Below are 16445 nucleotides of genomic sequence, written 5' to 3'. Positions count from 1 at the left end.
TGTTTCACAGCCATTCGACTCTTTATCGCGTTCACTTTATATGCGTTTCATAGCATATTATTAGTTATCCCTTGAACACAATTCGACTCCCATTCCCAGTCAACCGTCATGTTAGCCGTAAACGTCAGCTTCCTCAGTGTCGAACATGAACATTGGCCAGTCACGGTCGATTGGAATCATTGCTTCCTGCCTCTCGATTATCATCATCACCAGCTCCTTGACCGCCTCGATCGATCCTTCTGGCGCGTCAGAATCAGATATACGGTTTTGAATCAGCCAACAAAGCGGCAAGTTGTTGCCCTTGCGTCCATTTCTGCCACGCTAACCAATCTGCTTAGGCACGTTTTTTGGAGTGAAAACCCTTGCCATCGTTCACAGTTTCCCATATGCAATGCTTATGTGGCTGCTGGGGGCAATTGATTAATGTGCCCTTCACCAGGATGATCCGCTTCACAATCGAACTTCTGTACAACGTGCTAAAGCTTACGACGAATATTGGTGGGTGTGTGGTTGTTATCATGTTCATATCGTGGTTCATCTAGGCAGTGAGACGTTCATAAGCATTTCCAAACGACTAACTGAGTCTGTTCTTCTGTCACTACCAAGAGATAGTAGTATCCAATCTTAGCGCTTTGGGTACCCTTACCACGTTGACCATGCCGTAGCACTGTTATTGAACGAGTTTTCAGCAAAAGCACATAATAATGCGTGAACTAGTGCACCGTACACATTGGTTTATCAATAGCTCAAGTGCAAATGTGCGCCACCTTGGTGTCCAAATTTGAGCCAAATCTTTCCAAGTCATGGCGTTTTCCAGTAAGAACCTGTGCCGCATCAGAAGCATCTACGGATTCTCAACGTTCAACAGCAAAGCGAAGTCATGCTGCCACACGGCCTTCGAGAGTTCATTTGTCTGAGTCTTCGATGACATACGGGCTACTTAAACACCCTGACTGAACTGGAGACATTGCTGACAAGCCCCCCAACTGGAGATTGACCGGGACCCGTGTCACCACGTTGCAAGAAAACATTGCCTATCCACCGTCTGGCGTCTTTGGCATCCTACCCACCAAAAATTTGTGGCAAAATGCCGCTGTTCCCGTTGCGCATCGCAGGCTACAATTGCATTACACCACATTCTCAGTCATCGAAACAGACCGTCCACGGTGGTATGATAAAGACCTGGAGATATATCTCACATATGACGACAAGACAGTCTCGCTCCGCGATCTGCTGATCATTATGGAAGATAAATTGATTCAGTTCTCGGGGACAAGGCGTACTCGGTGAACATTCATAATTGTTCGTTCGTTCGTAGAATCGTTCTCTCCTCGAGCTGCCTGACTCTCCAGACGATACGCCGAGCGTAGTAAACTGGTCTGTGGCCAGGTGTTCATTATCCAATTTCCCTGGGTCTCGGTCGGAAAGATCTTCATCGCGTTGAATATTCTAATTTCTCCTAGTAGGTGACGAGATTGAGTTGCGAAACGAAGATCTAGACGGAGAATGGATTGTGTACGAAAACAAACCATCATCTGTGCTAAGTTCCAGGCTTTCATCCTTCTAATTGATCTTACAATGCTTTTCTCGCAACGGTTGGTGTCGAGTTCGATGCATTACTCGAGTCTTACGACAAGGAAACAATGTTAATATACGTAGTTGCGAAATGATATGAAGAAAGAGATAAGAGTACAGAAGAATCAGAAACTAGTTCTGTGTCTATGTTTATGACGTTGATGTGTGTGGGAGTTGCACGGCAAAAAAAAGAGAACGAAACGACTCTTCAATGGAACCGTGGCTAGCTCTCTACCACTGACAAAAATGTTGGAACAAGATACTCATGCCTTTCAAACATGAAACATCGTTGCGAAGAACAAGTCCGAGGAAATGGTTTTGCAACGACAGGGTCACCCAAAAGGTGGCAGCGCCATCCTTCATTTTGTATTCAGGTGCTGCTGCTATGCATACCTGTCGCACGTCAGGACTCTAAGCTTGGACACAGGTATGACATTTTTGTCGCGACTGTTAGCATGATTAGACTAATGTCCCGATAAGGAAACAAGATTGTTGGAAGAGCGGAAGACGTGAAGAGTAAGATGATTGTACATGTGCTGCTCCTGTATCAATGACCATTGACGTGCGGGGAGATGCGCAACAGATAGACAAAACAAAACGAGCCCATAATGGGATGGGCGGTGACTGCGCAGTTGCTGCACCTGGTGCGGCAGTCCTGGTACCTTGAGCAGGTGTGGTAGTAGGCTGAGATTGCGACGACGAGCCTTGGGCATGCAACTGCCTTTGCTGCTGCGGCCGCGGCCGTGGAGCAACATACAATGCCTAGACAGAAATAGTTGAACCAGGGCAATAGGAAATGGACGAGGAGAAAGAAATACCTTTCTGTCCTGTACTGCAGCAACTTCGACGATACGAAGTCCACGAGAAAAGATGGAGCGCCTTGGGTGTTGCTGAAGTTCAGTTGCTCCATCGACATCGGAATGAGAGTGGTGGAAGAACGACGAAAGGTGTTCGAGAATGGCACGTGGAATGGCAGAAGGAGGATGGGTTATGAATGCGAGAATTGTGCGCAGAAAAGAGGATATGGATACCACGTGCTGTGGAGGACTGATAGAGATCAGAAAAAGAGCTGGTCAAAAAGGTAGAGGACTCACTTGGGTGTCGTCGAAAAAACCTGGTGGTATTCGACGGGTGGACGTCTGGTAGCATCAGTCTAGAATTCGATCTTAAAATGGTTGAACAGGGTAAAGAAATGTGGCACGTACGTCCTTTAACGACTTTTGAGTTGGGACCTGCAAGTGAAAGATTAGTGTGGTTCGAGAAGCACGAGGGACCTGGACTCACATGAGGAATGAATAGTAGGTCCTCAAGGCTAGCGTCTATGAGGATGGCGTGAATGTCCCATACATATGCGTTTTTGTCCCGGCAACCAGTGACCAGCACTTTTCCATCAGCGGAAAGGGCTGCATAGTTTCAATGAACTTCATGCTGGAGGGGTGAACCGACTGGGAGGTTGGTCCCGATCACAAATTGGGACAGGAGGATATCTAGGATGGAAAGACGGGCGAACTGCTCGCTACCGTATCACTAACTAACCTCAACTATCGGTTACGACAACCAACCAGTGTTTGGAAACGCTGCCTGTGCTGGCCATGGATGCCGAGCGGAGCTTGTCTTCGGCGGATGTGACTGTCCGAAGTCCGAAGTTGTGGTAGCCGATAGTACCTGAACGTTAACCTTTGGCTTATCTACTTGCTCGGATGACATTCAGGGTTAGATGTGCCGGCTCTTAGCGTCTGATACCGTTACACGAGTAGCAACCAGTATCATCCGAGTTGGAAGCGAGTCAGGGTTTGTGGGTGGTCAGATCTCAGACTAGGTTTAGCTTCGCTTCCACATGTCCATTGTTGAATGTCTTCGCCGTGGCAAAACAGCTAGATGATATATGGCCGAGGAATATAAAACCTGAGGCCTGAACGGCTAATAAGGAATCACGCACACTCCCAAATATGACGGAGCCAAATGAACTCAAGGTTGAAGCCCTCTTGGACATCATCAACTCCTCCGCACGCAAAGCAATGGCAGAATACAAGAACACTGAACATGGAGTCCCTAGTGTCGATGCAGGCACCTTCCACCCCCTCGACTTTGCGACAGATACACTTGCCCTCAGAAAGGCAATCAGGCTGCTCGAAGGTGCATGCGAGCAATTGAACACAATACTGGCTCCCCCCCAAAACACGGTATATAATGTACGTGCCGATTTATAGATCGCCCTGTATGCCTTTTACTGACCATCCTAGCTTGTTAATAATCACAATTCGGCATGCATAGACGTCGTTATACAATCACGTATTGCAGACGTCTTGGACAAACACCCGGAAGGTCTTAGCCTGGATGTGTTGGCTGACGCAGTCAACCTAGATAAGACCAAGATCGCACGTGTGTTGCGCGTTTTGACCCTCAGGGGTTGCTTCAAGGAAGGTAATTTGCATCATACTGTCCGTTGACAATTCTCTCTGAGGCCTTTCGTGTTCCGCAGTTAAGCAAGACATATTCGCAAACACACGACTCTCCCTCATGCTCAAGGCAACAAACAACGTCGGGTGTTATATAAAAATTCAGCGAGAACTCCCACAATATGGTGCGGTTCTCTATGAGACTATGGTCGACCAAGAATTTGCAAGGTCGGACAAGGTCGACAAAGCCCCTCGGATATTTACTCTCAGAAATGAAAGTAAAAAGGACAGCTTCTGGGTGATGGACGTGAGTTTGAGTCATCGTACTGGCCTTTCATGCCTTACCTTACCATATTGTACAGGATGAGGCACGCGATGTACGTGCAGATCTATCCGCTCATAACTGATTGGAGGCTCATAGAATCTCATACACAGGTGTTTCAAAAAAGCATGATGGGCTATTCTGAGATCCTGAGCTTTTCTACGGTGCTGCATTGTGAGTGACCACCGTTTTTTAACCGTCGGCATGACTGAAGCGGGCCATAAGATTACCCTTGGGACAATGTATCCTCTGTGGTGGATGTTGGATCTGGAATCGGAGCAATGTCCATTCCTCTGGCGAAAATGTTCCCTCGTCTCAGAATAACCAATCAGGAGCTCCCAGAAACTCTAAAGCTGGCAATAAATGTGAGTCCGGACATCCACAGCAGACAAGTTAAATTTATATTTGATCAGACATGGGAGAAGAACGCTCCTGAGGTGCTGCTCGATGGGCGTATAGAGTTCGTGCCACTGAATTTCCTGGAGGAGTTACCTGTCGTCGGAAAGGATGTTTACTACGTACGTGCTAAGTTTGTTCCCATTCAGCATAGACTGCTCAATAATTGATGAAGTTAAGGAGCATCATTCATAACTGGCCGGACGAGGAGTCAAGGGTGATTCTCCGTAATGTTCGCAAAGCAATGGGACCAAACAGCCGAGTGTTGATTCGTGAGTCCGCTGCATTTTGAAGTGAGGTTTACTCCAGAATTAATATCGTGTGATAGATGAGTGCGTACTCTCGCGCGCATTCGAAGAGCCTGATGTAGAGGCTAACGAGTCCAGCAAGGTAAGTTTAGAGTTCAGCTTGCTGGTTAAAGTCTGATCATACATTCAGGATCATAAGGCGCCCGAACCTACGTTACTGAACTTCGGTAGTCACCTAACACACAAAATGGACATGATCATGTGGTTTCTTTTCAATGGCAAGGAGCGAACCTTGAAGGAATACAAGGCCATTGGGCAAGTTCTTTCCATGCCTGAATACATTGACGATGTTTGATTTGTTATAATTTGCAGGGCCAGTGCAGGTCTAGTGCTCACCCAAACCTATGATCTTGTAGAGACGATGCTCATGGAGTTCAGAATCGCTCAGGACTGATGCGGAACATATTTTGTGATCTTCTGCTATTGTACTTTTACCCTCCCCAGTCGATCGTTCCATGATTTAATCAAGACAACAATAATTCTATCCCAGCGAGATATGATAGGGAATTAAAATCATCCAGATCAACTGGGGTGTTGTGAACGTCATTGCCTGCCGCTATGAGCGCTCAGCGTTCGACTGACGCTCCTTGAGAACTCAAATTTGACAGGTAGAGCGGGTAACATAATAGCTTATCTTCGGGTCTCTGCAGGTCACTCAACCTTCACATGCATTATACAAACTCTGCGGACACTGTTGCAGCGACTAAATTCCAGGCAGGTCTAAACTTTTCAAGTTACGCGCACGATGCCTGTTGGCAACGATGGCAACTTTTCTGACAGAGGCCAGCGAACATACTCTGTTGTGTTGGAAATGCAGCATGTGAGCTTTATGTACATCTTTTGCGCCGTCATGTAACACTCATGGATAGAAATCGGTGAACACTCTCAAACTTGTTGTCCACTGAGACATCATCCAGCTGCTCTGTGATCAGATTCTTGTGGAAGGTCTCCTCGACCTCAGACTCTTCAAAGGCTCAAATGGCAGCATTCTGCGCGTTGGAATCTGCGCAGCCTTTTTCCCTTACGGAATTGGACATTCGCTCGGGATGGACGTGCGCGTGTCCCGAGTCGGAGTGCAAGTAAACCACCAAACCGCGATTATTGTTCGACTGGTAAGTTCAAACCTTAGGCTTGCGTTGACTATCCACTTGCTTACTTGGATAGACTGCTGAGTTGGGCAATGGGGATCTACTTCCCTGGTCTCGTCACTACATTTACACCGCCCTGCTCAGCCCCACAATCAACGTACGACTTACAAAATTTAGTAGCTACTAGCACAATGGATCGCCTCGCTCCAATAATAAACGAAAGCAGTGTATTTTCGAGATTCTTGTCTCGATATGAAAATAGCTGTAAAGTGGGCTCGGTGGCTATTGCCAATCCACGACGTCATGCGGTGCGGACGCTGCGCTTGCTCGATTGCTGTGTTGCTGAGGGAGATTTTCTGCGGGAGTCCTCGGAGCATGAGATCTAGAAACAGCACTCTGGCGGCCGACACCCATGAGTGAAGTCATGACCAAATATTCGCATCTCCAGCCAATCCGCAGCGGCCGCAGCATCGATGACTCCCAGTTCGTGGCTTTGATGGATCGCATTCAATGGAGAACACTCTCATGGCAGCGACCAACCATTGTCTTCCTTTTCCCACCACATATTCTCTCAAGACGAGACGACCAAAGGCGTGTCCTTGTGCATAATATTATGCTTGCTTGGCTTGATCAAAGGCATGCCATCTAAACCACACTAAAATTGACAACAACTATCTCAACTATTGTATCGTATTAGTATACGAATACCCGAAACTAAACATCAACTTCAAGGGAAATCTTCACAAGAGTAAAGTATCCCCTAGTACCTAAACGCGAAAAAATCGATCATATCATAAGTAACAAAATAAGACGATCATACATAGATATTTTTGTTGACTTGATGTCGTGGAAAACAAGTAGTAGGTAGCCGGTATCGAGGGCGGGAATAAGAATAGGAATAGCGAAAGATATGCATAGAACGAACGACAGATTAGTACAGCGTGAAATCGTAAGATATCATTAGTTTCATGTCGGGCTCGAGTCAAAAACGCGGGACTGTTTGACTTCCGCGCCTCGAGATTTAGATTTATGCTTTACTAGGGACGATCATCAAGGCCTCTAATCTCTCTTCGAGGCCTCGTCCAAGACCCTCGCGCTGCCATTCACCACCGATATCATCGAGCATGGCGATGCTGTCACGCTCACGACCACTAAGACTCGCAGCATCATGTTGGTTGAGGGCGTAACCTTCCACACCAGGAATATGAGGTGGCGGTTCAGGAGTTGCGCAGGTAGTGAATGATGACAACGGAACCATTGATGCCGGTGTTGATGCGAGCAGATCGGCGTAACTCATGAACGAGAGACGCTTAGTGGGTCCGTGCGTTGGAGACGGAGGGTGGGAGATGGTGATGGGACGTATGTAAGGTGAAGATGTGTACGTTGATGAAGGCGAGAGTGTTGATATGGCGATAGGGGGGAGTGCAGAGGAAGGATGCTCCGCAGTTGTGGTCGTGGGTGATGGTTCAACTGATGAGAGCGTGGAGTAATATACAGATGCAGGCGTGCTGATAGAAGGTGCGGCAGACGCCTTGCCACTTGTACCCTGTTTTGAGGGGAAAGCGAGTGGGCTCGTCTGGATGCTCAACCGCTGCGGACTGCCCGCTCCCACACCCGGCGTAATATTAAGGGGAGTAATGGGCCCCTGCTGAGATGGGATGCTCAGCAACAAGCTCGTCCTTCCTGATGGACTTGGGCTTCTGCTTCTCAAGCTACCGATTGGGCTAGCGAAACCGCTGGTAGTGAGGCGATCACGATCTCGCGAAGGACTGACGACAGAAATGTGATCTTCCTCCATGGGAGAGGAGGCTGCAAGAATTGAAGCAGCACTATCGAGCACAGAAGGTACACTGTGCTCGAGTTGTTCAGTGCCTTTTGCACGCGCAATGCGATGGGGATTAGGGTGAGAAGGGGGGGAAGGAGGGTGCATGGGCTCAATATCACGCTCAAAAATTGCGGATGACGATGAATGACTGTAGTTGCGATAAATATAGGTGAGTATTTGATGAAAGTGGAGTGGCTTACGCAGATGTCGGCGATGAAGGAATTGAAGAAGGTGAGCGAGAGCCCATCCTTGTTGTATTCAAGTGCTGAGAAGTATGAGTTGAGAGTCTATGTTCCCTAATTGAATCTTTCTGGGGAGTAAGCAGCGTCGAGTTGGACGTCATACGTCTGAGATCAACAGGGGGCGAATGTTGCACACTAGAAGATGGCGACATAGTCATGGCTACCAACGAACGTCAGGTTTTTAAAGGTAAGAACAAAAGATAAAAACCTACGTTGAAATGGGTCTGGAGAAGGATGGGTGGACATTATACTGTGGATGTTGTCGGAACTGTGACTGTGTTGGATGAGTGAACAAAACGTTCGTTGAGTGTGGTTATAACTTTACCAAAGGCGCTGTGCAATGCCGCCGAAATGCTTCCGAAGGTCCACTACAGACCTCTAAAACGGTCCTTGGAGACCCTTCCGTTGGTCCCGCTAGTCCGGCATCTTCGATGATACGCATCACAGTGATCACACGTTCTCCACGGCCACCCCAACAACTTGAATTAAGCGTACCCGGCCGCATGCCATCATTCATTCATCACCAACCTGACCTCAGACCTACCGGATCTTCTCGTTCACACATTTAGCAGTGCTTTCGGAGCATAGCCCACTTCGTCCAGCCTGATCTCCACACGAGTTTCATGCAGGGCACTGGGTTTCTCAGCACCTTGCTTCGCATTTCTCATTTACAAGGGTCTGCTGACTGACGCATCCATTCTTCCGGCGTTCTTCGAGTCCATTGCGTGAAAAGAAGTCTTCTCTACACAAGGATGTGGTTACTTATCAGACCCACATGAGCTCATTATTGTCGATGATACTTCGCTATCATGATGCATCTGTGTGTTGGTCGAATGCTAGCCACTCCGTTTTACATCATCGCGATTAATCCAGAACCTGCCCCATGGCCAGCAGTTGCTGTTGCTGTGCTTTCTGAAAGTTTGTTCTGACTTGTGAAGGTCGTATCGATATCAGCGGCCCCAAACCAGTGATACAGCCCGTTCTAAGGCATTCCGGTAGTTTCGATTCCCGTATCTCACAGAGCCTCCAACATACGTTTACGACATGATCAACGTTGCTTGTTGTCACATGTTGGTTGTATGACGTTTGCATGATTTTCATAATGCATCATTCTATCATAGAACGCGCAGTGCCTTCTTCTCGAAGGTTAGGTCGGCGCGCCGAATAACAATTTTTCGGGGGTGTGTTGATGTCACGATCACGGTCATAAGAATCTGGTGTCATTCCTATAGGGAATGGTCGCCGGACTCCATCATCATGTGCCCATTCAGTATCCAATCGTCGTACAGAAAGGTTGATCGTCATCATTGAACGTTGAACGTTAAATGACAAGCAGAGCTTGTACGAGCACCATCAATCTTGTGGCTGAAGCATTTAAACCATTGATGAACAGCCTGAGGAAGCCATGGATGGTCGCCGCTTTTGCCCCGACTGATCAGTGGACATATGCGCCGTTCAACGTTTTACGACTACAAACAGTTGTTGTAGCGGTCAGATCTTTAGATGATGCAAAAGATATTTCTTTCACCTGAAAGATCTAGGGACGTGTTCCTTTCCGTCAAGAAATGGCATGGGTTCGTAGTCCGCTTTCGGATGCGACACTATTAGCTGATGGGATGAAACTCATAGAACGTCAGGACAGGTACATCAGAGAGAAGAGAACTTGAAATGAAACTCATGCAGGGCCCCCCACTTTCTTCATACTGTGCTCCTTGTCCAATTCATTGTCATCGTCGACATAGTCTGTTGCCCTCCACATCTCATAAAACCGCGAATAGAAAGGCGACGGTAGGATGGTGGTGTCGAGCTGCTGACCGAAGATGCCCACGAGGTCACCATCGCCACTGACTTGATCATCTAATTGAGTTCATTCGTACCTTTCCAGTACATGAATGCACGTTACTGTAGTAACGTGTGGCGGACAGGAATCGAGGGGAACAGGTGATGGATGTGTAGCTCTTCTGCCCCCGCTGTACAGTGCCACTCACTCAAACACGGCAACTTTCCTTAGGCTGCAATTTTGACCCATGTGTTTAGATTAAAACTTTGATAAGAACCAGGGCAAATGAGCATCATCAGGAAAACCCTCCCCAGACAAATTTACTTAAAGATGTAACATTAGAACTAATCCGAACTAATCCTGGGTCATTATATCTAAATTTTACAAATTCGAGTTTTAGCTAGCTTAGCTCGGTTTTTTTACCCCCTAATAAAAACACAAGAATTGGCAACTATTTTCAGTAATTCAAACACATTAGCATGACTTTTAGAATTGATTTTTTGATCTTAGATGAGAATTCCAACCAAATCAGACAGAATAAGATACAAGAACAAAATTAAATTTGATTAAAAATGGGTATATGGGCAGTACGCTAATTTAAATAACAGCATGCACTATGACCAACTGGGAGACTATGTATCAGCTTCATGATTCTGTATTGTACACTATGAAAACGAGCAGGGGACGATTCATTCTTCTTCCATATTGTTGAGGTCAAGTAACTCGAATGCTTCGAGCTCAGCAGCATGGCCACCGGCAGCGGCACCGCTGTATCGCAACTTCCTGCAAGCAGAGTGAGCATCGAGGCAATACTACCTAAGTGGAACTCACTGTGCAGCCTCATAGATGTCAGCCATCATACAGTGGAATTTCGCAGGTGCGTCCTTCTTCAGTTTTTCCAGGAACCTGACATGATAGTTGTATGTCTCGCTGAATAAATTTCCTGTAAAGTTGAATTTTGATGATGAACCTTGCGACTTCCACAGAAGGGCTGCATACACCTTTGCAATGAGGTTAAACAGCACATCCATACAATGACGACAAGCACATTACCGCAGTTGCAACCAATGCCAGCAAAGGGATAGGGACTTCGGGGCGCTGGCCTTTGTTGTTGGCGATTTCGATGAAGTGTTCCACAAATTTGATGGCAATGGATTTCGAGCTATGAAAGAGCTGCCGATATATTAGGAAAATTAAGAGTTCACCCTGGTAGGGCTTCTTTCCAATGGGTGAGGCCTCATTATTGATCTGTATAATTTCAACAATGTCAGTAGTACAGGCAAGGGGAGAGATCTCACATCAAACTTCAAGGCGTATATATATACAAACTTATCCAATAGCCTTCTCACTGCAGCTTTCCCAGTATTGGTGTGTCCAAGGCGAAAGTAACCATCGGCATGCACACATGCGTCTTCCTTCAACTCATGGCACAATATTGGAACACGAGCATCCACCTCGTATATGGTTAGAGACTGATATGAAAAGGTGTGAGTTGAACTCACCAAGCTACCGAGTTGTGACGCATACCATTTGTCCGATTGAAGACGTTCTTTGATTGAATGCGCACCACGTTTTTTGGCGACTACTATCAATGCTTGCAGTGCGACTTGGTTCTTGTCGACCAGTTCAGGATAGCTGTTGGCGAAATAAAGGTGGCACTTGACTTCCACAATTGCGGACTGAAGAACTTTGCGAGTCTCTAAGTTCTGATCAAGTAATTTCACCTTTCCACTTTCTGTTTTAATGAGTGAGGCGATACTCCGAGGCTTCGTGTCAGAAGTAAGTTTCCGAGTCAGTGCAGTGCCTTCATTGTCAGAAAGTTGAAATTCTGATGAGTCACCACCAGTCGAGGGATCTTCAATGGACTCTGAAACTGCACATTCGACATCCAAATTGGCCCAGGTAGGAGTCTCTACCGCTTGTTTGCGATCTCGGGCCAACTCGGCTTTTGAAGTGCCACGTGATTTTGATACTACCTGCTGCTTGTTGGTGATGACCGACACGACCTTCAAAGTTTCAAACATGAGTTCACAAGCATATGATATAGCAAAGCTAACCTCATCTGAAAGCCTCATCACAGCCAAATCTTCATCCTCACTGTCAGTGGCACTGCTCTTGTTACCATCTGAATCGGTTAGTAAGCCATCCTGACTCGGTTTGTCCCTGGGCAGACTCGCATCAGAGTCAGCACTCTGCTCATCTTCATCTTTAGGCAATGCCACATCTTGCATAGCGTAAGTTCAGCAGAGTTTTGCTGGTCATCGATATTGCGCTGCACATGATGATTATGTGAGACTCGAACTTCCTTATTTGTCATGGTGACCTAGGCTGACCTTCAACCATCAGTGGAGCTTCCAGCAAGTCATCATCTGTGTCGCTCTCCACCATGTCGCAATGACGCTCTGTCAGTGCCCAATGTAAGTACCATAACCAAGTTTTAAGTGTATCAACGGACTCAGTGTCGACGGCTTTCTTGATGCCACAGTCCTGTTTGACTTGCCATTTGAGCTGGAGTTCCGACTTGGAGTAGGCGCCGGTGACGCGCCAGTTCTCTTTTTGGGGGCAGGACGGTCTTGGCCTGATGTCGCTGTAGCATTCTTGCGTCTTGGTTTGTCTTGCTTCCAAACTGAATCTCAGGTCAGCTTGATTTATTGATGGTGTTTTCGGTTGCTCACCTGTGTTTTCAATAGCTTTTTTCTTGGCACCACGCGCTTCTGTCAAGCCTCACAGTCAGTCACTTGCCGAGTTGCTTATACTCACTTACCTTGATCCTGCTGAGGTAAAGTCATTTATTATTATTTCTTTGTTTTTGAGACTCAAAAGAATAAAGGAGCATTGAGGGACCCGTGCAGATTTTTTCTAAAAATGAGTGTGAGTGATGGTCAAATGGAAGGGAATGGGACTGAAAATTTTACTAACACAATGTAACAGGGCAATTATGTAGCAGCAGTGAAGGGTGCTAAACTGTATTTTCGCCAGCACTGTATCTCACCAGCACTGTATCAGCGGTGCTGTAGGCTGTCCCTGACTTTCAGAACACTGCCCCATCAGCATCGTCGTCCCCAGGTATCCCATGACTCGGATTCTCATCGTCATCCCCAGCTATCCCAAAACATGAGCCTGTACCAGTACCACCACCATCAAAGCACAACTTAGTATGTTTTCCCTCACTTTGCTGGCTGCAGTGCTAATATTTACTAGGTTGATCGGGCACTGACTACCCTGCAAATGACGGCAAATTGGACCATCTCTTCATGACACCATCATTGCTCGCTATGGCTGCTGTACATGGTTCCATAATACCTACCCACCCTTCCCCATTTCAGAATACCCAGTACATGGTCCCATAATACCTACCCACCCTTCCCCATTTCGGAATACCCAGAGTGTTCCTCATTCGTGAATGGGCTATCATCCTGCACCGTCGGTCAGTTTTTAGTAGCCGCTCATCATATTCATATGGTTGATCGGGTACTGACTACCCTGCAGTGCTAATATCTGCTAGGTTGATCCAGCCACCAATGACGGCAAATTGGACCATCTCTTTGTGACACCATCATCCAGCCCATTTTGCTCGCTATGGCTGCTGTACATGGTCCCATAATACCTACCCACCCTTCCCCATTTCGGAATACCCAGAGTAGAGTGTTCCTCATTCGCGAATGGGCTATCATCCTGCACTGTCGGTCAGTTTCTAGTAGCTGCTCGTCATATTCATATTCACATATACCGTAATTTTACTAAGGTGGGTTAGTCCTTGAACTTAGTATTTGTTCGGGCCATTACTTACCACACCCTTGTTTCAGCTTCGTCATCCCTCCTGGCCAAATCCCCCACTCGTATCGGTACCCTTGGTTAGTCTTTAGTAGCCGCTCATCATATTCATATTCATCCCCCACTTGTATCACTTCAGCTTCATAAGTATGAATGATCCAGGTTACCGCACGTGTTCAGCTTGTGGCTGTGATGATCTCACTGTGACTGGTCTCAGCCAGCATATCGCAAAGAGTTGCGACCCACATTGTCGCACACTTTACAGCCAGTCATGATCAAGAACAAACAACAAAGCTGAGCTTGCCATGGATGAGGGAGACTACACCAGAATTGGCAATGAGGACAAGTTTGAGCACGCAGGTGATAGTGATTTCGAGGATGATCTTGATGACCATCTGCTCTTCGAACCTGAATGGGAGGCTGCACCATTGCAACCTCAGGCTGATGAAGACTATGACCCGGAGGATGATGTGTTTGCCTTCACAGATGACAAGTTGGAGGATATTCAACAGGATGCTCGTCACGACGTTGAGGCTCGTGTACAAGGCCAGTCTGGTTTTGTTAGGGTGCCTTATCCTGATCCACGCGCTGGCCGAAGTATGTCGCACAGTTCCGTTGACCATGGTGCCAACATGGCATATGGGGCACATCTCGCCAACGATGATAATCCATACCATCCTTTTAATTCTCAGATCAAATGGGAGGTTGCAAGATGGGTGAAAGTTTGCGGAGCAACGTCTACAGCATTTACGGACCTGCTCTCCATTGATGGAGTAAGTTTCTTTCGCTTCATGAGTACTACTCATTAATAGCTAATATTACTAGGTTAGTGAACATTTAGGGTTGTCATTCAAGAACACCAATGAACTGAACAAGATTATCGACCATGAACTTCCAACTGGACGCCCCAAGTTCCAACAGGAGCAGGTTGTCATCGCAGGAGAATCATTTGATGTGTATTACTGCGACATCATTGAATGCATAAAGTCACTGTACGGTGATCCCAACTTCGCAAGATACCTTACGTTTGCACCAGAGCGCCATTACACTGACAAAGATCAGACTGTCCATCTGTTTCATGACATGCATACCGGAAAGTGGTGGTGGAACATGCAGGTAAGAACTCTTAATGTGACATCAATTGGACTTCGTAACTTACAATGCCTCAGAAAAAAACTTGATCAGCATTGTCTGGGTGGGACCATCATTCCGATTATCATCTCGACAGACAAAATGCAAGTCACTATGTTTCGCAACAAGTCTGCATACCTGGTGTATCTCACCATTGGTAATATCCCGAAGGAAATTCGTCGCAAACCTTCGCATGGTGCTCACATTCTTCTGGCCTATCTACCAACTACTCGTCTTGAACACATCGCCAACAAGGCTTCATGCCGTCAGTCTATCGCCAACCTATATCACGCTTGCCTGAGTCATGTGCTTGCTCCTTTGGAACATGCTGGATTAGAGGGCATCAATATGTGCACTGGAGATGGTGCTCTTTGCCGCTGCCACCCTTTATTTGCGAGTTTTGTCGGTGATTATCCAGAGCAACTTCTCGCGACAGGAATCAAGTTCAGCGACTGCCCGAAATGTGATGTTGAGAAGGATGACACGGAAAGCAATACAGTACAACTTCACCTTCGAAAAATAGGTGAGGTGCTGGATGCACTCGCGGCACTTGATCAAGGAAATCTTGCCTTTGTTCGCGCATGTGCCGCAGTAGGAATCAAACCTGTGATACATCCTTTCTGGGAGAAACTCCCGTTTGTGAACATTTTTCAGAGTGTCACGCCTGATGTGTTGCATCAGCTATATCAGGGCTTGGTGAAACACCTTTTGGCATGGTTAGAGGCCGCTTGTGGAGCCACGGAAATCAATGCTCATTGTCGATGGCTTCCTCCCAACCATCACATTCGATTATTCACTAAAGGTATCACCACCTTATCGTGTGTAAGCGGCACCGAACATGCACAGATATGCCGCTTCCTCCTCGGCATCATAATTGACATTCGTCTGCCCAACAATCTCAATTCAGGTCGCCTTCTACGAGCTGTGCGGGGGCTACTTGACTTCGTGTACCTTGCGCAATACCCTTGCCATGGCACTGAGACCCTTCAATTACTGGACGAGGCGCTAGACCTTTTTCATGAGAACAAGCTCATTTTTGTCGATCTTGGGATTCGAACCAATTTTAACCTACCGAAGTTGCATGCTGCTTGTCACTATCCTCGGATGATCATGCAGTTCGGCTCAACTGACAATTATAACACAGAGTACACAGAACAGCTCCATATTGACCTGGCGAAAGCACATATTACAGTGACCTATTTCCGTATAATACGAGGGAACGGACGTGCATAATATCCCGTATAATACGGGCCAGCGGACCATGGGCCCATGATCAAAATATCCTCGACTATGACGGATGGGCCGGGAGGCAAATTATTCCTGATGGAGGCGGGTGGGCCCATGCAGGGGATATATAGAGTAGATGAGTGGGCCGATGTACATGAATATTAGGTAGATGGGTGGGCCGAGGTAGTTGGATATTATGCAGATGAGTGTATTAAGGTAGATGTGTATGAGATAGATGGGTAGGTACTTGTTATCACATTCATGGGTGGGCCCAGACATATATTAAATTAGATGGGTGGGCCGAGGGTATTATACAATATTGTATTATACGGGTGGGCCCAGACGCATATTAATTAGACCGGTGGGCCGAGGGTGTTG

At 46.9% G+C, this 16445-nt stretch overlaps 5 protein-coding genes across 5 annotated transcripts; 3 read left to right on the top strand and 2 right to left on the bottom strand.

The window, feature by feature from the left end:
• Nucleotides 1-3252: 3252 nt before the first annotated feature.
• On the top strand, nucleotides 3253-5761 carry F5891DRAFT_87490 (S-adenosyl-L-methionine-dependent methyltransferase). The gene is made up of 11 exons (XM_041373245.1): nucleotides 3253-3767; nucleotides 3819-3999; nucleotides 4058-4281; nucleotides 4337-4351; nucleotides 4410-4470; nucleotides 4522-4661; nucleotides 4710-4814; nucleotides 4868-4964; nucleotides 5021-5082; nucleotides 5131-5255; nucleotides 5313-5761. Exons 1-11 carry the CDS (start codon nucleotides 3525-3527, stop codon nucleotides 5392-5394), a joined length of 1335 nt encoding a protein of 444 aa, XP_041218193.1. The 5' UTR covers nucleotides 3253-3524; the 3' UTR covers nucleotides 5395-5761.
• On the top strand, nucleotides 5746-6275 carry F5891DRAFT_986591 (uncharacterized protein; the record flags this gene model as incomplete). The annotated part of the gene is made up of 3 exons (XM_041377794.1): nucleotides 5746-5820; nucleotides 5933-6112; nucleotides 6165-6275. The coding sequence occupies 3 exons, from the start codon at nucleotides 5746-5748 to the stop codon at nucleotides 6273-6275; spliced, it is 366 nt and encodes a 121-aa protein (XP_041218192.1).
• Nucleotides 6276-7115: 840 nt separating this feature from the next.
• Nucleotides 7116-8401, bottom strand: F5891DRAFT_1197479 (uncharacterized protein; the record flags this gene model as incomplete). The annotated part of the gene is made up of 3 exons (XM_041368494.1): nucleotides 7116-8061; nucleotides 8114-8315; nucleotides 8368-8401. 3 exons carry the CDS (start codon nucleotides 8399-8401, stop codon nucleotides 7116-7118), a joined length of 1182 nt encoding a protein of 393 aa, XP_041218191.1.
• Nucleotides 8402-10624: 2223 nt separating this feature from the next.
• F5891DRAFT_1197478 (uncharacterized protein) lies at nucleotides 10625-12724 on the bottom strand (the record flags this gene model as incomplete). Its single annotated transcript, XM_041368493.1, has 10 exons — nucleotides 10625-10718; nucleotides 10767-10936; nucleotides 10989-11183; nucleotides 11285-11407; nucleotides 11438-11941; nucleotides 11993-12159; nucleotides 12269-12337; nucleotides 12391-12561; nucleotides 12611-12649; nucleotides 12700-12724. The coding sequence occupies 10 exons, from the start codon at nucleotides 12722-12724 to the stop codon at nucleotides 10625-10627; spliced, it is 1557 nt and encodes a 518-aa protein (XP_041218190.1).
• Nucleotides 12725-14275: 1551 nt separating this feature from the next.
• F5891DRAFT_903380 (uncharacterized protein) lies at nucleotides 14276-16019 on the top strand (the record flags this gene model as incomplete). Its single annotated transcript, XM_041373503.1, has 3 exons — nucleotides 14276-14482; nucleotides 14535-14840; nucleotides 14895-16019. Coding segments are annotated over 3 exons (1638 nt in total), but the record flags the coding sequence as incomplete, so codon positions are not given.
• Between the last annotated feature and the right edge of the window lie 426 nt (nucleotides 16020-16445).

This window comes from Suillus fuscotomentosus (assembly GCF_016647785.1).
Source record: "Suillus fuscotomentosus strain FC203 chromosome Unknown F5891scaffold_124, whole genome shotgun sequence".
Classification (NCBI taxonomy): domain Eukaryota; kingdom Fungi; phylum Basidiomycota; class Agaricomycetes; order Boletales; family Suillaceae; genus Suillus; species Suillus fuscotomentosus.
This window is presented reverse-complemented; position numbering and strand designations above follow the sequence as displayed.

Bases quoted from the DNA above. Each gene is read 5' to 3' on its own strand.
- F5891DRAFT_87490 (XM_041373245.1), top strand. From the start codon at position 3,525: ATGACGGAGCCAAATGAACTCAAGGTTGAAGCCCTCTTGGACATCATC. The intron at 4,000-4,057 runs GTAATTTGCATC...CGTGTTCCGCAG, and splicing joins CAGGGGTTGCTTCAAGGAAG to TTAAGCAAGACATATTCGCA. The intron at 5,083-5,130 runs GTAAGTTTAGAG...TCATACATTCAG, and splicing joins AGGCTAACGAGTCCAGCAAG to GATCATAAGGCGCCCGAACC.